The sequence below is a fragment of the Oncorhynchus tshawytscha genome, unplaced genomic scaffold (genome assembly GCF_018296145.1).
Source record: "Oncorhynchus tshawytscha isolate Ot180627B unplaced genomic scaffold, Otsh_v2.0 Un_contig_1501_pilon_pilon, whole genome shotgun sequence".
Taxonomy (NCBI): Eukaryota; Metazoa; Chordata; class Actinopteri; order Salmoniformes; family Salmonidae; genus Oncorhynchus; species Oncorhynchus tshawytscha.
This window is the reverse complement of record NW_024609703.1, coordinates 131,740-159,685: the sequence shown is the minus strand read 5'-3', so window position 1 is coordinate 159,685 and position 27,946 is coordinate 131,740. Positions and strand designations below refer to the sequence as shown.

General features: G+C 50.7%; 1 protein-coding gene across 3 annotated transcripts; it reads right to left on the bottom strand.

Moving 5' to 3' along the window:
- Nucleotides 1-272: 272 nt before the first annotated feature.
- lrrc28 (leucine rich repeat containing 28) lies at nucleotides 273-25,945 on the bottom strand. 3 transcript variants are annotated; one of them, XM_042317109.1, is made up of 11 exons: nucleotides 25,803-25,945; nucleotides 25,626-25,719; nucleotides 25,203-25,243; nucleotides 24,609-24,646; nucleotides 21,264-21,276; nucleotides 20,296-20,420; nucleotides 17,143-17,349; nucleotides 13,086-13,188; nucleotides 11,916-12,100; nucleotides 3,850-4,009; nucleotides 273-3,045 (listed from the first exon to the last, which is right to left on the bottom strand). In XM_042317109.1, exons 1-11 carry the CDS (start codon nucleotides 25,874-25,876, stop codon nucleotides 2,976-2,978), a joined length of 1,110 nt encoding a protein of 369 aa, XP_042173043.1. In that variant the 5' UTR covers nucleotides 25,877-25,945; the 3' UTR covers nucleotides 273-2,975. The 3 variants fall into 3 exon arrangements, with proteins under 3 accessions (XP_042173043.1, XP_042173044.1, XP_042173042.1); XM_042317110.1 differs by having other exon boundaries at nucleotides 273-2,939; XM_042317108.1 differs by lacking the exon at nucleotides 21,264-21,276 and having other exon boundaries at nucleotides 20,296-20,433.
- Nucleotides 25,946-27,946: the final 2,001 nt, after the last annotated feature.

Sequence of the window (27,946 nt, the reverse complement as noted above, 5' to 3'; positions counted from 1 at the left end):
AGTTTAGTTCAACTGTTCTCCAACCCTGGTCTAAAAACTGATTAAACCCTTCAACCCTAGTCTAAAACAGATTACACCCTCCAACCCTAGTCTAAAACAGATTACACCCTTCAACCCTGGTCCAAAAACAGATTACACCCTTCAACCCTGGTCTAAAACAGATTACACCCTTCCGTAGAGGCACTGAATGCAACCGTCAGAGAGATGCGACCATTCTACCTCTGAACTAAACTGGAACCTTCCATTTGCAATTTGAGGATTCTACTTAACTATCAATTTAAACATTGTTTATTGCCAAAATGTCAGACATTAAAATAAAAGTAATTGATTACAAATTATACAATATAGTAATCATATTCACAGTTATAACAATGTTATAATAATAACTATCTAACAATGTAATAAAAATTAGAAAGCCAAACAAATAAAGTGGCAATAGACCCAATCCTCATCTAGACATCTTGCTGCTGGTTTTATAATCCAATGTCACATACTGGTTGTGTCTCAAGATGCATCTTATTCCCTACACAGTGCACTACTTTAGACCAGGGCCCATGGGGAAAAGGGGGCCATTTGGGATGAGGTAAATTATCATTTTGTTCACCATTCCTCTTGAGTTGTGAGATTCAGACATTCATGGCGGAGTCTCAACCCTCGACAGAACCCTGGCGAGGTCTCAACCCTCGACAGAACCCTGGCGGGGTCTCAACCCTCGACAGAACCCTGGCGGGGTCTCAACCCTCGACAGAACCCTGGCGGAGTCTCAACCCTCGACAGAACCCTGGCGGAGTCTCAACCCTCGACAGAACCCTGGCGGGGTCTCAACCTCGACAGAACCCTGGCGGGGTCTCAACCTCGACAGAACCCTGGCGGGGTCTCAACCCTCGACAGAACCCTGGCGGGGTCTCAACCTCGACAGAACCCTGGCGGAGTCTCAACCCTCGACAGAACCCTGGCGGAGTCTCAACCCTCGACAGAACCCTGGCGGAGTCTCAACCCTCGACAGAACCCTGGCGGAGTCTCAACCTCGACAGAACCCTGGCGGAGTCTCAACCTCGACAGAACCCTGGCGGAGTCTCAACCCTCGACAGAACCCTGGCGGAGTCTCAACCCTCGACAGAACCCTGGCGGAGTCTCAACCCTCGACAGAACCCTGGCGGAGTCTCAACCCTCGACAGAACCCTGGCGGAGTCTCAACATTCTCACCACTAAATGTAGGTTCTGTTTTCATGACTTTCAATCATCAGGTTGTTAATGTTGGGTTAAATTCTACACATGTTAATATGGGCTGTCTCTGGGTTACATTCTACACATGTTAATATGGGCTGTCTCTGGGTTACATTCTACACATGTTAATATGGGCTGTCTCTGGGTTACATTCTACACATGTTAATATAGGCTGTCTCTGGGTTACATTCTACACATGTTAATATAGGCTGTCTCTGGGTTACATTCTATTCCCTATGAGCTCTGGTCTAAAGTAGTGCACTATATAGGGAATAAGTTGCCACTTCAGACACAGCCATAGAGATAGAGCTCTGCTGCCTCCTATCCCAGTCTCTCAGTCCGTCTAGCCAAGACAGAGAGTCTGCTGCCTCCTATCCCAGTCTCTCAGTCCGTCTAGCCAAGACAGAGAGTCTGCTGCATGGACCTACAGCCGGGATTGGCAAGTCTGGTCCGGTAGGGCCCAAACACTTCTGTTATGAGCTTCAGTTCCTTTGGTTTTCAGCTAAAGAACCAAAGCGTTGCTTTGAGTCACAATCAAACTGAATGGAAACAAAGTTTGTTTTACATCCTTCATAAACATTCAGGTTACCAGACTGTTTCAGAAGTTAACCTTTTTTTGCAAACAAAAACCATTTTTTACCCTCAAAGACCAATTTTGTAAAGTTTAAAAACTTGTCAGAGGTCTTAGAGTCTGATGTGTCTACAGGAAAAGAAACGCCCAATAACTAATGTGTCTATTATCTTAAGTCCTTCAGGCTGGAGTGGGGGGCAACACACCTACCAGTATTACATATTTAGAACAGGTTTAGAACAAATATCATGCGATACGGCCGAAGTGACATTCTTCAAACACTTTTTGTCAACCAGTGTCATGTAAAAATCCATAGAAATTATCAGAATAGATTCTCCTCTACAAAAACAAAAACACTCGTCACTTCTTGTTATTGTGATGCACCTGTCAGGTGAACGTTTGGCTGGTGAACAGAGCAGCTAGTTCACACCAGTAAATACTGACACGCTCTGAGTTGCTGCTGGAACTAACTGAAACCAGAAAGAAACCATTAGTAGAATGATGCTGTATTAAGAGATGTTAGTCGTTGGACAGTAGATATGTCAAGATGTGGATTATTAATACCAATATTGTCCTTTCAATTGGACCGTCCATGCCCATTACAGACTGCTGGACTGGTCACAGGCTGCTGAGGCTCTGCATGTCCTCCTGAGACCTTCAGTTCCTCATGTCCACCAGTCCAGAGGCTATGCATGTCCTCCTGAGACCTTCAGTTCCTCATGTCCACCAGTCCAGAGGCTATGCATGTCCTCCTGAGACCTTCAGTTCCTCATGTCCACCAGTCCAGAGGCTATGCATGTCCTCCTGAGACCTTCAGTTCCTCATGTCCACCAGTCCAGAGGCTATGCATGTCCTCCTGAGATGGTCAGTTCCTCATGTCCACCAGTCCAGAGGCTATGCATGTCCTCCTGAGACCTTCAGTTCCTCATGTCCACCAGTCCAGAGGCTATGTATGTCCTCCTGAGACCTTCAGTTCCTCATGTCCACCAGTCCAGAGGCTATGCATGTCCTACTGAGATGGTCAGTTCCTCATGTCCACCAGTCAGGGGCTATGCAAGTCCTCCTGAGACGTTCAGGATTCCCACAGTTCTTCATCCATCCTTCATTCATTCACCCAGGAGACCAGAGGAGGAGATGATGACTGAAGGGGAGAGGAAGAGGTGGAGGAACCATGATGTCATTGCTGCAGATCAAATGTCTGAACACACTGACTGGAACAGCAGTAGGCCACGAAACTCACTGTGGTTCTGGAGACGGAGACAGTGAGAGAGAGACAGTGAGAGTGTGAGAGGAACGAGCAGAGAGAGAGAGAGACTGGAGTAAAGTAGTGGTCCTATAAGACCTTCAGGTTTGGGGTGGTTAGGAGTCTGGGGTGGTTAGGGGTCTGGGGTGGTTAGGGGTCTGGGGTGGTTAGGGGTCTGGGGTGGTTAGGGGTCTGGGGTGGTTGGGGGTCTGGGGTGGTTGGGGGTCTGGGGTGGTTGGGGGTCTGGGGTGGTTGGGGGTCTGGGGTGGTTGGGGGTCTGGGGTGGTTGGGGGTCTGGGGTGGTTGGGGGTCTGGGGTGGTTGGGGGTCTGGGGTGGTTGGGGGTCTGGGGTGGTTGGGGGTCGGGGGTCAGGGGTGGTTGGGGGTCAGGGGTGGTTGGGGGTCAGGGGTGGTTGGGGGTCTGGGGTGGTTGGGGGTCTGGGGTGGTTGGGGGTCTGGGGTGGTTGGGGGTCTGGGGTGGTTGGGGGTCTGGGGTGGTTGGGGGTCTGGGGTGGTTGGGGGTCTGGGGTGGTTGGGGGTCTGGGGTGGTTGGGGGTCTGGGGTGGTTGGGGGTCTGGGGTGGTTGGGGGTCGGGGGGTTAGTCAGGGGTGGTTGGGGGTCAGGGGTGGTTGGGGGTCTGGGGTGGTTGGGGGTCTGGGGTGGTTGGGGGTCTGGGGTGGTTGGGGGTCTGGGGTGGTTGGGGGTCTGGGGTGGTTGGGGGTCTGGGGTGGTTGGGGGTCGGGGGTCAGGGGTGGTTGGGGGTCAGGGGTGGTTGGGGGTCAGGGGTGGTTGGGGTCAGGGTTAGCTACCTGCGGTGTACCCCAGCCAGAGCGGTCTCTCTGAGAGGGAACAGTTTGGGGTAGATGATGGTAAACATGGGCTGACTGCAGCGGTGACAATGTCCCAGGGGGCATTGGAGCAGGTCCAGAAGGCTTCTGGGTAACAGGAAGGGCGGCAACAGACTCCGCTCTGAGAGACCGACAGGGAGAGAGAGAGAGGATGAAGAGAGGAGGAATATATTGACTGATTTTCCTCTATTTCTCCATTAAGGTTCTCTTTAACCACCTGGGACAGAGAGGGTGATTTAATGTCACATCATTATGACCAGTGGTCCTACCATTCTCTTTAACCACCTGGGACAGAGGGAGATTTAATGTCACATCATTATGACCAGGGGTCCTACCATTCTCTTTAACCACCTGGGACAGAGGGAGATTTAATGTCACATCATTATGACCAGTGGTCCTACCATTCTCTTTAACCACCTGGGACAGAGGGAGATTTAATGTCACATCATTATGACCGTTACACCATCAACCATTCAATGTGCTAGACCATCCAGTCATTCAACTTTAACCTCAAAGTTGAAAAAATAATGACAGTGGCATTGTTGTAGTCAGACAGACCACAGCAGTAGCAGGATGCCTGGGGGTTAGTGACAGACCACAGCAGGATGCCTGGGGGTTAGTGACAGACCACAGCAGGATGCCTGGGGGTTAGTGACAGACCACAGCAGTAGTAGGATGCCTGGGGGTTAGTGACAGACCACAGCAGTAGTAGGATGCCTGGGGGTTAGTGACAGACCACAGCAGGATGCCTGGGGGTTAGTGACAGACCACAGCAGGATGCCTGGGGGTTAGTGACAGACCACAGCAGGGTGCCTGGGGGTTAGTGACAGACCACAGCAGGGTGCCTGGGGGTTAGTGACAGACCACAGCAGGGTGCCTGGGGTTAGTGACAGACCACAGCAGTAGCAGGTGCCTGGGGTTTAGTGACAGACCACAGCAGGATGCCTGGGGTTAGTGACAGACCACAGCAGGATGCCTGGGGTTAGTGACAGACCACAGCAGGATGCCTGGAGGTTAGTGACAGACCACAGCAGGATGCCTGGGGTTAGTGACAGACCACAGCAGGATGCCTGGAGGTTAGTGACAGACCACAGCAGGATGCCTGGGGTTAGTGACAGACCACAGGGATGCCTGGTGGTTAGTGACAGACCACAGCAGGATGCCTGGGGTTAGTGACAGACCACAGCAGGATGCCTGGGGGTTAGTGACAGACCACAGCAGGATGCCTGGGGGTTAGTGACAGACCACAGCAGGATGCCTGGGGGTTAGTGACAGACCACAGCAGGATGCCTGGGGGTTAGTGAGCAGGATGCCCTGGGGTTAGTGACAGACCACAGGATGCCTGGGGGTTAGTGACAGACCACAGCAGGATGCCTGGGGGTTAGTGACAGACCACAGCAGGATGCCTGGGGGTTAGTGACAGACCACAGCAGGATGCCTGGGGGTTAGTGACAGACCACAGCAGGATGCCTGGGGGATGCCTGGGGGGGGTTAGTGACAGACCACAGCAGCAGGATGCCTGGGGGTTAGTGACAGACCACAGCAGGATGCCTGGGGGTTAGTGACAGACCACAGCAGGATGCCTGGGGGTTAGTGACAGACCACAGCAGTAGACCAGGATGCCTGGGGGGGTTAGTGACAGACCACAGCAGTAGCAGGATGCCTGGGGGTTAGTGACAGACCACAGCAGGAGCAGGATGCCTGGGGGTTAGTGACAGACCACAGCAGTAGCAGGATGCCTGGGGGTTAGTGACAGACCACAGCAGTAGCAGGATGCCTGGGGGTTAGTGACAGACCACAGCAGTAGCAGGATGCCTGGGGGTTAGTGACAGACCACAGCAGGATGCCTGGGGGACCACAGCATGCCTGGGGGTTAGTGACAGACCACAGCAGGATGCCTGGGGGTTAGTGACAGACCACAGCAGGATGCCTGGGGGTTAGTGACAGACCACAGCAGTAGCAGGATGCCTGGGGGTTAGTGACAGACCACAGCAGTAGCAGGATGCCTGGGGGTTAGTGACAGACCACAGCAGTAGCAGAATGCCTGGGGGTTAGTGACAGACCACAGCAGTAGCAGGATGCCTGGGGGTTAGTGACAGACCACAGCAGTAGCAGGATGCCTGGGGGTTAGTGACAGACCACAGCAGGCAGGATGCCTGGGGGTTAGTGACAGACCACAGCAGGATGCCTGGGGGTTAGTGACAGACCACAGCAGGATGCCTGGGGGTTAGTGACAGACCACAGCAGGCAGGATGCCTGGGGGTTAGTGACAGACCACAGCAGTAGCAGGATGCCTGGGGGTTAGTGACAGACCACAGCAGTAGCAGGATGCCTGGGGGGGTTAGTGACAGACCACAGCCTGGGGGTTAGTAGCAGGATGCCTGGGGTTAGTGACAGACCACAGCAGGATGCCTGGGGGTTAGTGACAGACCACAGCAGTGAGCAGGATGCCTGGGGGTTAGTGACAGACCACAGCAGGATGCCTGGGGGTTAGTGACAGGATGCCTGGGGGTTAGTGACAGACCACAGCAGGATGCCTGGGGGTTAGTGACAGACCACAGCAGGATGCCTGGGGGTTAGTGACAGACCACAGCAGTAGCAGGATGCCTGGGGGTTAGTGACAGACCACAGCAGGATGCCTGGGGGTTAGTGACAGACCACAGCAGTAGAGGATGCCTGGGGGTTAGTGACAGACCACAGCAGGATGCCTGGGGGTTAGTGACAGACCACAGCAGGATGCCTGGGGGTTAGTGACAGACCACAGCAGGATGCCTGGGGGTTAGTGACAGACCACAGCAGGATGCCTGGGGGTTAGTGACAGACCACAGCAGGATGCCTGGGGGTTAGTGACAGACCACAGCAGGATGCCTGGGGGTTAGTGCCCACAGGGGGCCTGGGGGTGTGACAGACCACAGCAGGATGCCTGGGGGTTAGTGACAGACCACAGCAGGATGCCTGGGGGTTAGTGACAGACCACAGCAGGATGCCTGGGGTTAGTGACAGACCACAGCAGGATGCCTGGGGGTTAGTGACAGACCACAGCAGGATGCCTGGGGGTTAGTGACAGACCACAGCAGGGGGTTAGTGAGCAGGATGCCTGGGGGTTAGTGACAGACCACAGCAGGCAGGATGCCTGGGGGTTAGTGCCTGGGGCCTGGGGGTTAGTGACAGACCACAGCAGTAGCAGGATGCCTGGGGGTTAGTGACAGACCACAGCAGGATGCCTGGGGGTTAGTGACAGACCACAGCAGGATGCCTGGGGGTTAGTGACAGACCACAGCAGGATGCCTGGGGGTTAGTGACAGACCACAGCAGGAGGATGCCTGGGGGTTAGTGACAGACCACAGCAGTAGCAGGATGCCTGGGGGTTAGTGACAGACCACAGCAGTAGCAGGATGCCTGGGGGTTAGTGACAGACCACAGGGTTTAGTGACAGACCACAGCAGTAGCAGGATGCCTGGGGATGCCTGGGGGTTAGTGACAGACCACAGCAGGATGCCTGGGGGTTAGTGACAGACCACAGCAGGATGCCTGGGGGTTAGTGACAGACCACAGCAGCAGGATGCCTGGGGTTAGTGACAGACCACAGCAGGATGCCTGGGGGTTAGTGACAGACCACAGCAGTAGCAGGATGCCTGGGGGTTAGTGACAGACCACAGCAGGATGCCTGGGGGTTAGTGACAGACCACAGCAGTAGCAGGATGCCTGGGGGTTAGTGACAGACCACAGCAGGATGCCTGGGGGTTAGTGACAGACCACAGCAGTAGCAGGATGCCTGGGGGTTAGTGACAGACCACAGCAGTAGCAGGATGCCTGGGGGTTAGTGACAGACCACAGCAGGATGCCTGGGGGTTAGTGACAGACCACAGCAGGATGCCTGGGGGTTAGTGACAGACCACAGCAGTAGCAGGATGCCTGGGGGTTAGTGACAGACCACAGCAGTAGCAGGATGCCTGGGGGTTAGTGACAGACCACAGCAGTAGCAGGATGCCTGGGGGTTAGTGACAGACCACAGCAGTAGCAGGATGCCTGGGGGTTAGTGACAGACCACAGCAGTAGCAGGATGCCTGGGGTTAGTGACAGACCACAGCAGTAGCAGGATGCCTGGGGGTTAGTGACAGACCACAGCAGTAGCAGGATGCCTGGGGGTTAGTGACAGACCACAGCAGTAGCAGGATGCCTGGGGGTTAGTGACAGACCACAGCAGGATGCCTGGGGGTTAGTGACAGACCACAGCAGGGATGCCTGGGGGTTAGTGACAGACCACAGCAGTAGCAGGATGCCTGGGGGTTAGTGACAGACCACAGCAGTAGCAGGATGCCTGGGGGTTAGTGACAGACCACAGCAGTAGCAGGATGCCTGGGGGTTAGTGACAGACCACAGCAGGCAGGATGCCTGGGGGTTAGTGACAGACCACAGCAGTAGCAGGATGCCTGGGGGTTAGTGACAGACCACAGCAGGATGCCTGGGGGTTAGTGACAGACCACAGCAGTAGCAGGATGCCTGGGGGTTAGTGACAGACCACAGCAGTGAGCAGGATGCCTGGGGGTTAGTGACAGACCACAGCAGGATGCCTGGGGGTTAGTGACAGACCACAGCAGGATGCCTGGGGGTTAGTGACAGACCACAGCAGTGCAGGATGCCTGGGGGTTAGTGACAGACCACAGCAGTAGCAGGATGCCTGGGGGTTAGTGACAGACCACAGCAGTAGCAGGATGCCTGGGGGTTAGTGACAGACCACAGCAGTAGCAGGATGCCTGGGGGTTAGTGACAGACCACAGCAGGATGCCTGGGGGTTAGTGACAGACCACAGCAGTAGCAGGATGCCTGGGGGTTAGTGACAGACCACAGCAGTAGCAGGATGCCTGGGGGTTAGTGACAGACCACAGCAGTAGCAGGATGCCTGGGGCAGGATGCCTGGGGGTTAGTGACAGACCACAGCAGGATGCCTGGGGGTTGAGTGACAGACCACAGCAGTAGCAGGATGCCTGGGGGTTAGTGACAGACCACAGCAGGATGCCTGGGGGTTAGTGACAGACCACAGCAGGATGCCTGGGGGTTAGTGACAGACCACAGCAGGATGCCTGGGGGTTAGTGACAGACCACAGCAGTAGCAGGATGCCTGGGGGTTAGTGACAGACCACAGCAGTAGCAGGATGCCTGGGGGTTAGTGACAGACCACAGCAGTGCCTGGGGGTTAGTGACAGGATGCCTGGGGGTTAGTGACAGACCACAGCAGTAGCAGGATGCCTGGGGGTTAGTGACAGACCACAGCAGGATGCCTGGGGGTTAGTGACAGACCACAGCAGGATGCCTGGGGGTTAGTGACAGACCACAGCAGTAGCAGGATGCCTGGGGGTTAGTGACAGACCACAGCAGGATGCCTGGGGGCCTGGGGGTTAGTGACAGACCACAGCAGTAGCAGGATGCCGGGGTTAGTGACAGACCACAGCAGGATGCCTGGGGGTTAGTGACAGACCACAGCAGTAGCAGGATGCCTGGGGGTTAGTGACAGACCACAGCAGGGATGCCTGGGGGTTAGTGACAGACCACAGCAGTAGCAGGATGCCTGGGGGTTAGTGACAGACCACAGCAGTAGCAGGATGCCTGGGGGTTAGTGACAGACCACAGCAGGATGCCTGGGGTGACAGACCACAGCAGGAGTGACAGACCACAGCAGGATGCCTGGGGGTTAGTGACAGACCACAGCAGGATGCAGGAGGAGGATGCCTGGGGGTTAGTGACAGACCACAGCAGTAGCAGGATGCCTGGGGGGGTTAGTGACAGACCACAGCAGTAGCAGGATGCCTGGGGGTTAGTGACAGACCACAGCAGTAGCAGGATGCCTGGGGGTTAGTGACAGACCACAGCAGTAGCAGGATGCCTGGGGGTTAGTGACAGACCACAGCAGTAGACAGGATGCCTGGGGGTTAGTGACAGACCACAGCAGTAGTAGGATGCCTGGGGGTTAGTGACAGACCACAGCAGTAGCAGGATGCCTGGGGGTTAGTGACAGACCACAGCAGTAGCAGGATGCCTGGGGGTTAGTGACAGACCAGCAGCAGGATGCCTGGGGGTTAGTGACAGACCACAGCAGTAGCAGGATGCCTGGGGGTTAGTGACAGACCACAGCAGTAGCAGGATGCCTGGGGGTTAGTGACAGACCACAGCAGAGGATGCCTGGGGGTTAGTGACAGACCACAGCAGGATGCCTGGGGGTTAGTGACAGACCACAGCAGCAGGATGCCTGGGGGTTAGTGACAGACCACAGCAGTAGCAGGATGCCTGGGGGTTAGTGACAGACCACAGCAGGCAGGATGCCTGGGGGTTAGTGACAGACCACAGCAGGCAGGATGCCTGGGGGTTAGTGACAGACCACAGCAGTAGCAGGATGCCTGGGGGTTAGTGACAGACCACAGCAGGATGCCTGGGGGTTAGTGACAGCAGGATGCCTGGGGGTTAGTGACATGCCTGGGGGTTAGTGACAGACCACAGCAGTAGCAGGATGCCTGGGGGTTAGTGACAGACCACAGCAGTAGCAGGATGCCTGGGGGTTAGTGACAGACCACAGCAGTGCAGGATGCCTGGGGGTTAGTGACAGACCACAGCAGTAGCAGGATGCCTGGGGGTTAGTGACAGACCACAGCAGGATGCCTGGGGGTTAGTGACAGACCACAGCAGTAGCAGGATGCCTGGGGGTTAGTGACAGACCACAGCAGTAGCAGGATGCCTGGGGGTTAGTGACAGACCACAGCAGTAGCAGGATGCCTGGGGGTTAGTGACAGACCACAGCAGTAGCAGGATGCCTGGGGGTTAGTGACAGACCACAGCAGCCTAGCAGGATGCCTGGGGGTTAGTGACAGACCACAGCAGTAGCAGGATGCCTGGGGGTTAGTGACAGACCACAGCAGTAGCAGGATGCCTGGGGGTTAGTGACAGACCACAGCAGTAGCAGGATGCCTGGGGGTTAGTGACAGACCACAGCAGTAGCAGGATGCCTGGGGTTGCAGTGATATGAAAGAATGGCGCCGGAGGGGATAACCAGAAGCCATGGTAACGGGGCCGTCACACCATGGGTTACAAGCAACATCCACACTGAGCTAAAGGCTAGAGCTGACGCTTTAAAGGAGCAGGACACAAATCTGGACACTTATAAGAAATCCCGCTATGCCCTCCGACGAACCATCAATCCAGCAAAGTGTCAATACTGGACTAAGATGGAATCCTACTACACCGGCATTGATGCTTGTTGGATGTGGCAGGGCTTACAAACTATCATGGATTACAAAGGGAAACCCAGCCAAGAGCTGCCCAGTGACGCAAAACTACCAAACTAACTAAATGCCTTCCGTGCTCGCTTTGAGGCAACACTGAATCATGCATGAGAGCACAAGCTGTTCCGGACGATCGTGTGATCATGCTCCATGTATCCGATTCCGTATCCGATGTGAGTATAATTTCAGTGTGTAATGTATCATTTCTGAGTGTGAAAGTACTATGTGTTCCCCCCAAGTGGCACCCTATTCTCTAAAAAGCAGTCCACTATATAGGAAATAGGGAGCCATTTGGGGCAGAGACCATATTCTATATTATCCCAGAGCTGATGAACTCTGCATTGTCTTCACATTCATCCCCATCAGGATGGAATCTGCTCAATGTCATATTAGAATGCTTCAAATGTTCCGTAGCTGAATTTGGCGTTCCCCCAGGCTCGGTGCTAAGACCCCTATTATTATTCTCCCATCTGTACAGCATCTCTATGGTGTGATGAATTAAAGGACACTTCATGTCTCTATGGTGTGATGAATTAAAGGACACTTCATGTCTCTATGGTGTGATGAATTAAAGGACACTTCATGTCTCTATGGTGTGATGAATTAAAGGACACTTCATGTCTCTATGGTGTGATGAATTAAAGGACACTTCATGTCTCTATGGTGTGATGAATTAAAGGACACTTCATGTCCCGAAATATCAGAAGACCCAAGAGGATCTGTGTGAGTAGCTGTATCCATGTCTCTCCTCACCTCTGATTGGCTGTTGCCCGTACATGCTGTGCAGGGCCCTCATGGCGAGCTCCTCCAGGGGGCCCACTCGCTCCGTCTCTGAGCCTATAGCTTTCACCTCAGCAGGCAAAGGGAGAGACACATCTCCCAGAGACAGAGACAGAGGCTGGGGCACCCGGTCAGAAACCTGCCCTGGCAGACCACACCTGGAGAGAGACAAAGAGAGACAGACAGACAGAGAAACAGACAAACAGGTTAGACAGACCACACCTGGAGAGAGACAGAGAGAGACAGACAGAGAAACAGACAGACAGGTTAGACAGACCACACCTGGAGAGAGACAGAGAGAGAGAGAGACAGACAGCGAGAGAGAGACAGACAGAGAAACATACAGACAGGTTAGACAGACATACGTTAATGTCTGAGACTCAAATCCAAATTCTGCTATAATACATTAATAGACATAGATTTATCCAATTAAAAAAAAGGTCAGTAAGCAATGAAATGCTGAAGAAATGATATTCATCCACAAAGAAGCTGAAGAAAGGGATGGAGATGTGTCCTTATCCGCTGCAGCCAATCACCTTGTACAGATATAAGGGTTAGGGGCTGTCCTTATCCGCTGCAGCCAATCACCTTGTACAGATATAAGGGTTAGGGGCTGTCCTTATCCGCTGCAGCCAATCACCTTGTACAGATATAAGGGTTAGGGGCTGTCCTTATCCGCTGCAGCCAATCACCTTGTACAGACATAAGGGTTACGGGCTGTCCTTATCCGCTGCAGGCAATCACCTTGTACAGATATAAGGGTTAGGGGCTGTCCTTATCCGCTGCAGCCAATCACCTTGTACAGATATAAGGGTTAGGGGCTGTCCTTATCCGCTGCAGCCAATCACCTTGTACAGATATAAGGGTTAGGGGCTGTCCTTATCCGCTGCAGCCAATCACCTTGTACAGATATAAGGGTTAGGGGCTGTCCTTATCCGCTGCAACCAATCACCTTGTACAGATATAAGGGATAGGGGCTGTCCTTATCCGCTGCAGCCAATCACCTTGTACAGATATAAGGGATAGGGGCTGTCCTTATCCGCTGCAGCCAATCACCTTGTACAGATATAAGGGTTAGGGGCTGTCCTTATCCGCTGCAGCCAATCACCTTGTACAGATATAAGGGTTAGGGGCTGTCCTTACCCGCTGCAGCCAATCACCTTGTTGTACAGGTATGAAGGAAGGCCTTTGAGATGGACGTTGTTGTCAACAAACACAAACTGCAGCTCTCTGGAACGACCCAAATCTGGAACACACCCCCACAATAATATCAGACAGGCACCCTCACAATATTATCAGACACCCCCACAATAATATCAGACAGGCACCCTCACAATATTATCAGACAGGCACCCTCACAATATTATCAGACAGGCACCCCTCACAATATTATCAGACAGGCACCCCCACAATATTATCAGACAGTCACATCTATCAGACAGGCACATCTACCATTTATCAGACAGGCACATCTATCAGACAGGCACATCTACCATTTATCAGACAGTCACATCTATCAGACAGGCACATCTATCATTATCAGACAGGCACATCTATCAGACAGGCACCCCTCACAATATTATCAGACAGGCACCCCTCACAATATTATCAGACAGGCACCCCCACAATATTATCAGACAGGCACCCCTCACAATATTATCAGACAGGCACCCCTCACAATATTATCAGACAGGCACCCTCACAATATTATCAGACAGGCACCCTCACAATATTATCAGACAGGCACCCCCACAATATTATCAGACAGGCACCCCCACAATATTATCAGACAGGCACCCCCACAATATTATCAGACAGGCACCCCCACAATATTATCAGACAGGCACCCCCACAATATTATCAGGCAGTCACATCTATCAGACAGGCACATCTATCATTATCAGACAGGCACATCTATCAGACAGGCACATCTATCAGACAGGCACATCTATCAGACAGGCACATCTATCAGACAGGCACATCTATCAGACAGTCACATCTCTCATCTATCAGAGAGCCACATCTATCAGAGATCCACATCTATCAGACAGGCACATCTATCAGACAGGCACATCTATCATTATCAGACAGTCACATCTATCATTATCAGACAGTCACATCTATCAGACAGGCACATCTATCATTATCAGACAGGCACATTATCAGACAGGCACATTATCAGACAGGCACATTATCAGACAGGCACATCTATCAGACAGGCACATCTATCAGACAGGCACATCTATCAGACAGGCACATCTATCAGACAGGCACATCTATCAGACAGGCACATCTATCAGACAGGCACATCTATCAGACAGGCACATCTATCATTATCAGACAGGCACATCTATCATTACCAGACAGGCACATCTATCATCTATCAGACAGGCACATCTATCATCTATCAGACAGGCACATCTATCAGACAGGCACATCTATCAGACAGGCACATCTATCAGACAGGCACATCTATCAGACAGGCACATCTATCAGACAGGCACATCTATCAGACAGGCACATCTATCAGACAGGCACATCTATCACAGGCACATCTATCACAGGCACATCTATCAGACAGGCACATCTATCAGACAGGCACATCTATCATTATCAGACAGTCACATCTATCATTATCAGACAGTCACATCTATCATTATCAGACAGTCACTTCTATCAGACAGGCACATCTATCATCTATCAGACAGGCACATCTATCATCTATCAGACAGGCACATCTATCAGACAGGCACATCTATCAGACAGGCACATCTATCAGACAGGCACATCTATCAGACAGGCCTCTGTAATCCCTGACTGGTCTAACTACTACAGTGGCACATGGTAGGGCCATGGGAGAGCCGCGCGCCCCTACACCGGAGCTAGGACTAGCCCAGTAAAACACACAGCCTCCCTGGCTGGCTGGCTGCCCATACCTCCCTGGCTGGCTGGCTGCCCATACCTCCCTGGCTGGCTGGCTGGCTGCCCATACCTCCCTGGCTGGCTGGCTGGCTGGCTGGCTGCCCATACCTCCCTGGCTGGCTGGCTGGCTGGCTGCCCATACCTCCCTGGCTGGCTGGCTGGCTGCCCATACCTCCCTGGCTGGCTGGCTGGCTGCCCATACCTCCCTGGCTGGCTGGCTGGCTGGCTGCCCATACCTCCCTGGCTGGCTGGCTGGCTGGCTGCCCATACCTCCCTGGCTGGCTGGCTGGCTGGCTGCCCATACCTCCCTGGCTGGCTGGCTGGCTGCCCATACCTCCCTGGCTGGCTGGCTGGCTGCCCATACCTCCCTGGCTGGCTGGCTGGCTGGCTGCCCATACCTCCCTGGCTGGCTGCCCCATACCTCCCTGGCTGGCTGGCTGGCTGCCCATACCTCCCTGGCTGGCTGGCTGGCTGCCCATACCTCCCTGGCTGGCTGGCTGCCCATACCTCCCTGGCTGGCTGGCTGGCTGCCCATACCTCCCTGGCTGGCTGCCCATACCTCCCTGGCTGGCTGGCTGGCTGCCCATACCTCCCTGGCTGGCTGGCTGGCTGCCCATACCTCCCTGGCTGGCTGGCTGGCTGCCCATACCTCCCTGGCTGGCTGGCTGGCTGCCCATACCTCCCTGGCTGGCTGGCTGGCTGCCCATACCTCCCTGGCTGGCTGGCTGGCTGCCCATACCTCCCTGGCTGGCTGGCTGGCTGCCCATACCTCCCTGGCTGGCTGGCTGGCTGCCCATACCTCCCTGGCTGGCTGGCTGGCTGCCCATACCTCCCTGGCTGGCTGGCCTGCCCATACCTCCCTGGCTGGCTGGCTGCCCATACCTCCCTGGCTGGCTGGCTGCCCATACCTCCCTGGCTGGCTGGCTGCCCATACCTCCCTGGCTGGCTGGCTGCCCATACCTCCCTGGCTGGCTGGCTGCCCATACCTCCCTGGCTGGCTGGCTGCCCATACCTCCCTGGCTGGCTGGCTGCCCATACCTCCCTGGCTGGCTGGCTGCCCATACCTCCCTGGCTGGCTGGCTGCCCATACCTCCCTGGCTGGCTGGCTGCCCATACCTCCCTGGCTGGCTGGCTGGCCATACCTCCCTGGCTGGCTGCCCATACCTCCCTGGCTGGCTGGCTGATGACTGAGCTAGCTCTGGCCCAGTAAAACATACAGTGTGGGCAGGTGGGTCTGGACAGGGGTGATGTTGTGGATGTTTGTCTGTGTCTGTGAGAACCATATATGGTCCAATAGGATTCTGGTAGAGGTGATACAACATCCAATTGGAATGTGAGAATCATAAAGGGTCCAATAGGATTCTGATAGAGGTGATACAGGTAGAGAGGTGAGTTGGTTAACAGCCATACTGAGCTGGTTGAGGCTGTGGTGAACTCTGACCCCATACTAACCTAGGGGTAGAGAGGTGAGTTGGTTAGCAGCCATACTGAGCTGGTTGAGGCTGTGGTGAACTCTGACCCCATACTAACCTAGGGGTAGAGAGGTGAGTTGGTTAGCAGCCATACTGAGCTGGTTGAGGCTGTGGTGAACTCTGACCCCATTCTAACCTAGGGGTAGAGAGGTGAGTTGGTTAGCAGCCATACTGAGCTGGTTGAGGCTGTGGTGACCTCTGACCCCATACAAATCTAGGGGTAGAGAGGTGAGTTGGTTAGCAGCCATACTGAGCTGGTTGAGGTTGTGGTGACCTCTGACCCCATACTAACCTAGGGGTAGAGAGGTGAGTTGGTTAGCAGCCATACTGAGCTGGTTGAGGCTGTGGTGAACTCTGACCCCATTCTAACCTAGGGGTAGAGAGGTGAGTTGGTTAGCAGCCATACTGAGCTGGTTGAGGCTGTGGTGACCTCTGACCCCATACAAATCTAGGGGTAGAGAGGTGAGTTGGTTAGCAGCCATACTGAGCTGGTTGAGGTTGTGGTGACCTCTGACCCCATACCCCATACACCTAGGGGTAGAGAGGTGAGTTGGTTAGCCTAGGGGTAACTCTGAGGGGTAGAGAGGTGAGTTGGTTAGCAGCCATACTGAGCTGGTTGAGGCTGTGTTGAACTCTGACCCCATTCTAACTTAGGGGTAGAGAGGTGAGTTGGTTAGCAGCCATACTGAGCTGGTTGAGGCTGTGTTGAACTCTGACCCCATTCTAACTTAGGGGTAGAGAGGTGAGTTGGTTAGCAGCCATACTGAGTTGGTTGAGGCTGTGGTGAACTCTGACCCCATACTAACCTAGGGGTAGAGAGGTGAGTTGGTTAGCAGCCATACTGAGCTCGTTGAGGCTGTGGAGTTGGCAGAGCTGTCTGGGGAAGCTGGTCAGGTTGTTCCTGTCAGCAGTGAGACACTGGAGAGACAGACACTGGTGCAGCCGCTCTGGGAGACGCACCAACACATTCCTACTGACATCCAGGGTCTCTAGGTCACACAGGGCTCCAATCTCTGTGTGAGAGAGAAATGAAAGAGGTCACATAGGGCTCCAATCTCAGTTAGGACACAGAGACAGCGAGAGAGAGAGAGAGAGAGAGAGACAGAGACACACAGAGATGTGTATTATCTATGCAGTCAATTTACCCCTACCTACATGTGCAAATGACCTCAAACTGTACCCCCGCACACTGACTCGGTACCGGTACCCCCTGTATATAGCCTCCACATTGACTCTGTACCGGTACCCCCTGTATATAGCCTCCACATTGACTCGGTACCGGTACCCACCTGTATATAGCCTCCACATTGACTCTGTACCGGTACCCCCTGTATATAGCCTCCACATTGACTCTGTACCGTAACACCCTGTATGTAGCCTCCACATTGACTCTGTACCGTAACACCCTGTATATAGTCTCCACATTGACTCTGTACCGTAATACCCTGTATATAGTCTCCACATTGACTCTGTACCGGTACCCCCTGTATATAGTCTCCACATTGACTCTGTACCGGTACCCCCTCTATGTAGCCTCCACACTGACTCTGTACCGGTACCCCCTGTATATAGCCTCCACATTGACTCTGTACCATAACACAATGTATATAGTCTCCACATTGACTCTGTACCGGTACCCCCTGTATGTAGCCTCCACACTGACTCGGTACCGGTACCCCCTGTATATAGCCTCCACACTGACTCGGTACCGGTACCCCCTGTATATAGCCTCCACATTGACTCTGTACCGTAACACCCTGTATGTAGCCTCCACATTGACTCTGTACCGTAACACCCTGTATATAGTCTCCACATTGACTCTGTACCGTAATTGTATATAGTCTCCACATTGACTCTGTACCGGTACCCCCTGTATATAGTCTCCACATTGACTCTGTACCGGTACCCCCTCTATGTAGCCTCCACACTGACTCTGTACCGGTACCCCCTGTATATAGCCTCCACATTGACTCTGTACCATAACACAATGTATATAGTCTCCACATTGACTCTGTACCGGTACCCCCTGTATGTAGCCTCCACACTGACTCGGTACCGGTACCCCCTGTATATAGCCTCCACATTGACTCTGTACCGGTACCCCCTGTATATAGTCTCCACATTGACTCTGTACCGGTACCCCCTGTATATAGCCTCCACATTGACTCTGTACCGGTACCCCCTGTATATAGTCTCCACATTGACTCTGTACCGTAAAACCCTGTATGTAGCCTCCACATTGACTCTGTACCGTAACACCCTGTATATAGTCTCCACATTGACTCTGTACCGTAATACCCTGTATATAGTCTCCACATTGACTCTGTACCGGTACCCCCTGTATATAGTCTCCACATTGACTCTGTACCGGTACCCCCTCTATGTAGCCTCCACACTGACTCTGTACCGGTACCCCCTGTATATAGCCTCCACATTGACTCTGTACCATAACACAATGTATATAGTCTCCACATTGACTCTGTACCGGTACCCCTGTATGTAGCCTCCACACTGACTCTGTACCGGTACCCCTGTATATAGCCTCCACATTGACTCTGTACCGGTAACCCCTGTATATAGTCTCCACATTGACCCCCTGTATATAGTACATTGACTCTGTACCGGTACCCCTGTATATAGTCTCCACATTGACTCTGTACCGTAAAACCCTGTATGTAGCCTCCACATTGACTCTGTACCGTAACACCCTGTATATAGTCTCCACATTGACTCTGTACCAGTACCCCTGTATATAGTCTCCACATTGACTCTGTACCTTAACACCCTGTATATAGTCTCCACATTGACTCTGTACTGGTACCCCCTGTATATAGCTTCCACATTGACTCTGTACAGTAACACCCTGTATATAGTCTCCACACTGACTCTGTACTGGTACCCCCTGTATATAGCCTCCACATTGACTCTGTACCGGTACCCCCTGTATGTAGCCTCCATATTGACTCTGTACCGGTACCCCCTGTATATAGCCTCCACATTGACTCTGTACCGGTACCCCCTGTATATAGTCTCCACATTGACTCTGTACCGGTACCCCCTGTATATAGTCTCCACATTGACTCTGTACCGGTACCCCCTGTATGTAGCCTCCATATTGACTCTGTACCGGTACCCCCTGTATATAGCCTCCACATTGACTCTGCACCGGTACCCCCTGTATGTAGCCTTCTTATTTTATTGTTACTCATATTATTTTTTTTACGTTTGTTTATTTAGTAAATATTTTCTTAACTTGTATTTTTCTTAAACTGCATTGTTGGTTAAGGGCTTGTGATACAACACCTGTCGTATTCAGCGCATGTGACAAATACAACTTGATTAGCATGGCTGACCCTGTAAAACACCACTTCACTGACTGTTTCAGGTGTATGTAACAAATACAACTTGATTAGTATGGCTGACCCTGTAAAACACCACTTCACTGACTCTTTCAGGTGTATGTAACAAAACATTTTTATTGTCACATACTAGTAGCTAAGAGGAATAAGCCAATCTTACCTGGAGGCAGGTATTTCAGCTGGTTGTTGGCCAGTCTTACCTGGATGCAGGTATTTCAGCTGGTTGTTGGCCAGTCTTACCTGGAGGCAGGTATTTCAGCTGGTTGTTGGCCAGTCTTACCTGGAGGCAGGTATTTCAGCTGGTTGTTGGCCAGTCTTACCTGGATGCAGGTATTTCAGCTGGTTGTTGGCCAGTCTTACCTGGAGGCAGGTATTTCAGCTGGTTGTTGGCCAGTCTTACCTGGAGGCAGGTATTTCAGCTGGTTGTTGGCCAGTCTTACCTGCAGGCAGGTATTTCAGCTGGTTGTTGGCCAGTCTTACCTGGAGGCAGGTATTTCAGCTGGTTGTTGGCCAGTCTTACCTGGAGGCAGGTATTTCAGCTGGTTGTTGGCCAGTCTTACCTGGAGGCAGGTATTTCAGCTGGTTGTTGGTCAGTCTTACCTGGAGGCAGGTATTTCAGCTGGTTATTGGCCAGTCTCAGGTGTCGTAAGGACCTTAGCCTGCCGATCTCTGGACAGATGAATTGCAGAGCGTTGTCACTCAGGTCTAAAGACTGCAGCCTGGACAGGTTACCTATAGCTGAGGACAGGACAGGTTACCCATAGCTGAGGACAGGACAGGTTACCTATTGCTGAGGACAGGTTACCTATTGCTGAGGACAAGACACCTAACCTATTGCTGAGGACAAGACACCTAACCTATTGCTGAGGACAAGACACCTAACCTATTGCTGAGGACAAGACACCTAACCTATTGCTGAGGACAAGACACCTAACCTATTGCTGAGGACAAGACACCTATTGCTGAGGACAAGACACCTATTGCTGAGGACAAGACACCTATTGCTGAGGACAAGACACCTATTGCTGAGGACAAGACACCTACGGCTGAGGACAGGTGACCTACGGCTGAGGACAGGTGACCTACGGCTGAGGACAGGTGACCTACGGCTGAGGACAGGTGACCTACGGCTGAGGACAGGTGACCTACGGCTGAGGACAGGTGACCTACGGCTGAGGACAGGTGACCTACGGCTGAGGACAGGTGACCTACGGCTGAGGACAGGTGACCTACGGCTGAGGACAGGTGACCTACGGCTGAGGACAGGTGACCTACGGCTGAGGACAGGTGACCTACGGCTGAGGACAGCTTACCTACGGCTGAGGACAGCTTACCTACGGCTGAGGACAGCTTACCTACGGCTGAGGACAGCTTACCTACGGCTGAGGACAGCTTACCTACGGCTGAGGACAGCTTACCTACGGCTGAGGACAGCTTACCTACGGCTGAGGACAGCTTACCTACGGCTGAGGACAGCTTACCTATGGCTGAGGACAGCTTACCTATGGCTGAGGACAGATTACCTATACCTGAGGACAAGACAGGTTACCTATAGCTGAGGACAAGACAGGTTACCTATAGCTGAGGACAGGCATCTTAAAAGGTGATGTTTACACTACCATACTATATACAGTGCCTTGCGAAAGTATTCGGCCCCCTTGAACTTTGCGACCTTTTGCCACATTTCAGGCTTCAAACATAAAGATATAAAACTGTATTTTTTTGTGAAGAATCAACAAGTGGGACACAATCATGAAGTGGAACGACATTTATTGGATATTTCAAACTTTAACAAATCAAAAACTGAAAAATTGGGCGTGCAAAATTATTCAGCCCCCTTAAGTTAATACTTTGTAGCGCCACCTTTTGCTGCGATTACAGCTGTAAGTCGCTTGGGGTATGTCTCTATCAGTTTTGCACATCGAGAGACTGAAATTTTTTCCCATTCCTCCTTGCAAAACAGCTCGAGCTCAGTGAGGTTAGATGGAGAGCATTTGTGAACAGCAGTTTTCAGTTCTTTCCACAGATTCTCAATTGGATTCAGGTCTGGACTTTGACTTGGCCATTCTAACACCTGGATATGTTTATTTTTGAACCATTCCATTGTAGATTTTGCTTTATGTTTTGGATCATTGTCTTGTTGGAAGACAAATCTCCATCCCAGTCTCAGGTCTTTTGCAGACTCCATCAGGTTTTCTTCCAGAATGGTCCTGTATTTGGCTCCATCCATCTTCCCATCAATTTTAACCATCTTCCCTGTCCCTGCTGAAGAAAAGCAGGCCCAAACCATGATGCTGCCACCACCATTTTTGACAGTGGGGATGGTGTGTTCAGGGTGATGAACTGTGTTGCTTTTACGCCAAACATTACGTTTTGCATTGTTGCCAAAAAGTTCAATTTTGGTTTCATCTGAGCAGAGCACCTTCTTCCACATGTTTGGTGTGTCTCCCAGGTGGCTTGTGGCAAACTTTAAACGACACTTTTTATGGATATCTTTAAGAAATGGCTTTCTTCTTGCCACTCTTCCATAAAGGCCAGATTTGTGCAATATATGACTGATTGTTGTCCTATGGACAGAGTCTCCCACCTCAGCTGTAGATCTCTGCAGTTCATCCAGAGTGATCATGGGCCTCTTGGCTGCATCTCTGATCAGTCTTCTCCTTGTATGAGCTGAAAGTTTAGAAGGACGGCCAGGTCTTGGTAGATTTGCAGTGGTCTGATACTCCTTCCATTTCAATATTATCGCTTGCACAGTGCTCCTTGGGATGTTTAAAGCTTGGGAAATCTTTTTGTATCCAAATCCGGCTTTAAACTTCTTCACAACAGTATCTCGGACCTGCCTGGTGTGTTCCTTGTTCGTCATGATGCTCTCTGCGCTTTTAACGGACGTCTGAGACTATCACAGTGCAGGTGCATTTATACGGAGACTTGATTACACACAGGTGGATTGTATTTATCATCATTAGTCATTTAGGTCAACATTGGATCATTCAGAGATCCTCACTGAACTTCTGGAGAGTTTTCTGCACTGAAAGTAAAGGGGCTGAATAATTTTGCACGCCCAATTTTTCAGTTTTTGATTTGTTAAAAAAAGTTTGAAATATCCAATAAATGTCGTTCCACTTAATGATTGTGTCCCACTTGTTGTTGATTCTTCACAAAAAAATACAGTTTTATATCTTTATGTTTGAAGCCTGAAATGTGGCAAAAGGTCGCTAAGTTCAAGGGGGCCGAATACTTTCGCAAGGCACTGTAAGATAGAACCTCCTCAATGGTAACCGGTTATCAGTAACTCAGAAAACATTATACAGTCAGATATTTGGCTTCAATACAACTGTTTGTTTACTGTGTAAACCTTCAAATGACAACACTGGTTGGAATACCTGTATGTGTATTTATTATGGATCCCCATTAGTTCCTGCCAAGGCAGCAGCTACTCTTCCTGGGGTTTATTATGGATCCCCACTAGTTCCTGCCAAGGCAGCAGATACTCTTCCTGGGGATTATTGTGGATCCCCACTAGTTCCTGCCAAGGCAGCAGCTACTCTTCCTGGAGTTTATTATTAATCTTCATTATTTCCTGCCAAGGCAGCAGATACTCTTCCTGGGGATTATTGTGGATCCCCATTAGTTCCTGCCAAGGCAGCAGCTACTCTTCCTGGGGTTTATTATGGATCCCCACTAGTTCCTGCCAAGGCAGCAGATACTCTTCCTGGGGATTATTGTGGATCCCCACTAGTTCCTGCCAAGGCAGCAGCTACTCTTCCTGGAGTTTATTATTAATCTTCATTATTTCCTGCCAAGGCAGCAGATACTCTTCCTGGGGATTATTGTGGATCCCCATTAGTTCCTGCCAAGGCAGCAGCTACTCTTCCTGGGGTTTATTATGGATCCCCACTAGTTCCTGCCAAGGCAGCAGCTACTCTTCCTAGGGTTTATTATGGATCCCCATTAGTTCCTGCCAAGGCAGCAGCTACTCTTCCTGGGGTTTGTTGTGGTTCCCCATTAGTTCCTGCCAAGGCAGCAGCTACTCTTCCTGGGGTTTATTATGGATCCCCATTAGTTCCTGTTGCCAAGGCAACAGCTACTCTTCCTGGGGTTTATTATGGATCCCCATTAGTTCCTGTTGCCAAGGCAACAGCTACTCTTCCTGGGGTTTATTAAGGATCCCCATTAGTTCCTGCCAAGGCAGCAGCTACTCTTCCTAGGGTTTATTATGGATCCCCATTAGTTCCTGCCAAGGCAGCAGCTACTCTTCCTGGGGTTTGTTGTGGTTCCCCATTAGTTCCTGCCAAGGCAGCAGCTACTCTTCCTGGGGTTTATTATGGATCCCCATTAGTTCCTGTTGCCAAGGCAACAGCTACTCTTCCTGGGGTTTATTATGGATCCCCATTAGTTCCTGTTGCCAAGGCAACAGCTACTCTTCCTGGGGTTTATTAAGGATCCCCATTAGTTCATGCCAAGGCAGCAGCTACTCTCCCTTGGGTTTATTATGGATCCCCATTAGTTCCTGCCAAGGCAGCAGCTACTCTTCCTTTGGTCCAGCAAATTTAAGGCTTAAATTGTATTTTTTTAAACCTTCCATTTCACAACACATTAAGTGTGTTCCCTTGAACCACTTCTCTACTACCACATATCTAAAATACAAAATGTGTGTACGTGTGTGTATAGTGCCTATGTTTTGGTGTGTTTGTATGCACATGTTTGTGCCTGTGTTTGTGTTGCTTCACAGTCCCTGCTGTTCAATAAGGTGCATTGTTTTATATGATTCTACTGCTGCATCAGTTACTTGATGTGGAATAGAGGTCCATGTAGTCATGGCTCTATGTAGTACTGACAAGGTGTTGAATGTAAGTAACTCAGTATAATAGTATCAGCCTCTACTAAATGACTGAAGATCATTGAGAAATCACCTTCAGGAACACAGGTTATATTGTTGGAATGCAGATACCTTGAAGAGACAAAGAGCAATGACACTTTAAAAGATTGACAAGTGTCAACAAGTAAAAAGTACCAAACGTGAAAGACCACAACGGTTGATTACTGTCCCAGAATATAATGCATCTGTAACTGTAGTGCCATCTAGTGGACGCATGCAAACTGCTGGTCCAACAGTTCCTATGCATTCCTGCCCGATGTCTTTCCTACAGTAAGAAAATATGCTTTTATACACTTGGAGCTCTATTAAGTTGGGGAGCTTCTATACTTACAGCTCTATTAAATTGGGGAGCTTCTATACTTACAGCTCTATTAAGTTGGGGAGCTTCTATACTTACAGCTCTATTAAGTTGGGGAGATTCTATACTTACAGCTCTATTAAATTGGGGAGCTTCTATACTTACAGCTCTATTAAGTTGGGGAGCTTCTATACTTACAGCTCTATTAAATTGGGGAGCTTCTATACTTACAGCTCTATTAAATTGGGGAGCTTCTATACTTACAGCTCTATTAAGTTGGGGAGCTTCTATACTTACAGCTCTATTAAGTTGGGGAGCTTCTATACTTACAGCTCTATTAAGTTGGGGAGCTTCTGTGCTAGATTATCCGGCTGCAGAAAGGAGAGAAAGCATCTTTTTAGAACACAGACCACAATGCAAATGATAGAAAACTGACATCACTAAGAGCCAGGCTACAGAATGAGAGTTACCACACATAAATACTGGATCTAAACTATGCCGGACAGACACCTAGCTCTGGTCCAAGGTGTTACGTAACAGCCTGGACCAGAGACCCCACCAGTCCGTACCAGCGTGGTGTGCGAGTTCTGGACCAGAGACCCCACCAGTCCGTACCAGCGTGGTGAGAGAGTTCTGGACCAGAGACCCCACCAGTCCGTACCAGCGTGGTGAGAGAGTTCTGGACCAGAGACCCCACCAGTCCGTACCAGCGTGGTGAGAGAGTTCTGGACCAGAGACCCCACCAGTCCGTACCAGCGTGGTGAGAGAGTTCCTCTTCATATAAAGCCTCTGTAGAAACTGTAGTCCTTCATCTTTCAGCAGCTCCACCGGAAAGTTGTTCAGGTTCCTGTAGTTGAGGAACAGGTTGAATAAAGGCTAGCACATATAACTTACATTTAACACATAGTAACATGCCTTAATAAAACACACCTGTAGTTGAGGAACAGGTTCTTGTGACGCTCCTGCTTGGCCATGCAGATCGCCTCCTGCAGCTCAGACGCCATGGCAACAAGGAAGCAACGTCACTTCCTGTACCTTTCCTGGTCTTCTTTCTGAACCACGGCTGTCACTTCCTGTACTTTCCCTGGTCTTCTATCTGAACCACCGCTACACCTTAAAGAGGCAAATAAATAGGAAAACACAGAAATGTTCCCATAATCAAACTGGGACCACGACGCATTGGCAAAGTATAACGCCTACGTGTGCAATAGTTGGATACAATAAAACACAATGTTTTATTCATAAATCAGACATACAGCTTGGTTGAATGTCCAAAACATACCTTAGGAAAGATGCTAGCTTGCTAGAAACGTTAGCTAGTTCTACCAGCAGTATCTTCGGTCCTACTGTACTGTCACTTGCAAGCTAACGTTAGCATAACAGTAACGTTGTTATATGCCATGCAGAGCAAGCTAACGTTAGCTGCGAGCACTTGGGTCTTCCTTGGCAATGTGTGCAAAACAAACAGTTAACTTATGTAACTAGCTAGCCAGCCATGTATGGACAATTAAAACCAACATTATCAAACATTTCAAAACAGTAGCTGGCTTCTTTGAAAGCACATCTCCAAGTGAACTGCTTATTCATGTCAAACTGTTAGCTTAGCTACTTCCTTTACCTTCTTGCAGAAGCAATGTTTGTAAAGCCTCATCACGTCCCTGTGGGCACGTCTTGATATTTTATCAACAGACGTAAAAGTCAACGGCGACGTCATTGACTGGAGCCCGGATGTGAGTTGTTTGCCGGTTGTTGTAGTTTGAGGCATCTTAACGATTCTAGCTTTAGCGACACGGGGGCGCTCTTCCCCCAGAACCAAATGCACCATACATCAGTATCTTTGAGACAATGTCTGGATCGTCTCAGAACATGTATACAGTGGCATACTGAATTAAGCATATCAGGTACAGCAAGAGTTCCCAAAATTTTCACTCAGGCCCCCCTTCCAGCATCGGGGAACATCCTTTTGCTTATAATATACACTACCGGTCAAAAGTTTTAAAACACCTCTTCATTCAAGGGTTTTTCTTATTTGTACTTTATTTTTTATTTTTTTACTATTTTCTAAATTGTAGAATAATAGTGAATACATCAAAACTATGAAATAACACATGGAATCATGTAGTAAAAAAAAGTTTGACACAAATCAAAAAGTATTTTATATTTTAGTTTCTTCAAATATTAAACCTTTGCCTGGATGACAGCTTTTCCCACTCTTGGCATTCTCTCAACCAGCTTCATAAGGTAGTCACCTGGAATGCATTTAAATTAACAGCTGTGCCTTTCAGTTATTTTTGTAATTGTTTTCCTTAATGTGTTTGAGCCAATCAGTTGTGTGTTTGAGCCAATCAGTTGTGTTGTGACAAGGTAGGGTTGGTATACAGAAGATAGCCCTATTTGGTAAAAGACCAAGTCCATATTATGTCAAGAACAGCTCAAATAAGCAAAGAGAAACGACAGTCCATCATTACTTTAAGACATGAAGGTCAGTCAATACAGAACATTTCAAGAACTTTGAAAGTTTCTTCAAGTGCAGTCGCAAAAACCATCATTCAATATGATGAAACGGGCTCTCATGAGGACCGCCACAGGAATGGAAGACCCAGAGTTACCTCTGCTGCAGAGGATACGTTCATTAGAGTTACCGGGCTCTCATGAGGACCGCCACAGGAATGGAAGACCCAGAGTTACCTCTGCTGCAGAGGATACGTTCATTAGAGTTACCGGGCTCTCATGAGGACCGCCACAGGAATGGAAGACCCAGAGTTACCTCTGCTGCAGAGGATACGTTCATTAGAGTTAACGGGCTCTCATGAGGACCGCCACAGGAATGGAAGACCCAGAGTTACCTCTGCTGCAGAGGATACGTTCATTAGAGTTAACGGGCTCTCATGAGGACCGCCACAGGAATGGAAGACCCAGAGTTACCTCTGCTGCAGAGGATACGTTCATTAGAGTTACCGGGCTCTCATGAGGACCGCCACAGGAATGGAAGACCCAGAGTTACCTCTGCTGCAGAGGATACGTTCATTAGAGTTACCAGCCTCAGAAATTGCAGCCAAATAAATGCTTCACTG

Excerpts from the sequence above, each read along its gene's own strand:
- lrrc28 (XM_042317109.1), bottom strand. The coding sequence starts at position 25,876 with ATGGCGTCTGAGCTGCAGGAGGCGATCTGCATGGCCAAGCAGGAGCGT. Across the intron at positions 25,720-25,802 it reads AACCTGTTCCTCAACTACAG|GAACCTGAACAACTTTCCGG; the intron begins GTGTGTTTTATT and ends CCTCAACTACAG. Across the intron at positions 12,101-13,085 it reads AAGGTGATTGGCTGCAGCGG|GTGTGGTCTGCCAGGGCAGG; the intron begins GTAAGGACAGCC and ends GTCTCTCTCCAG.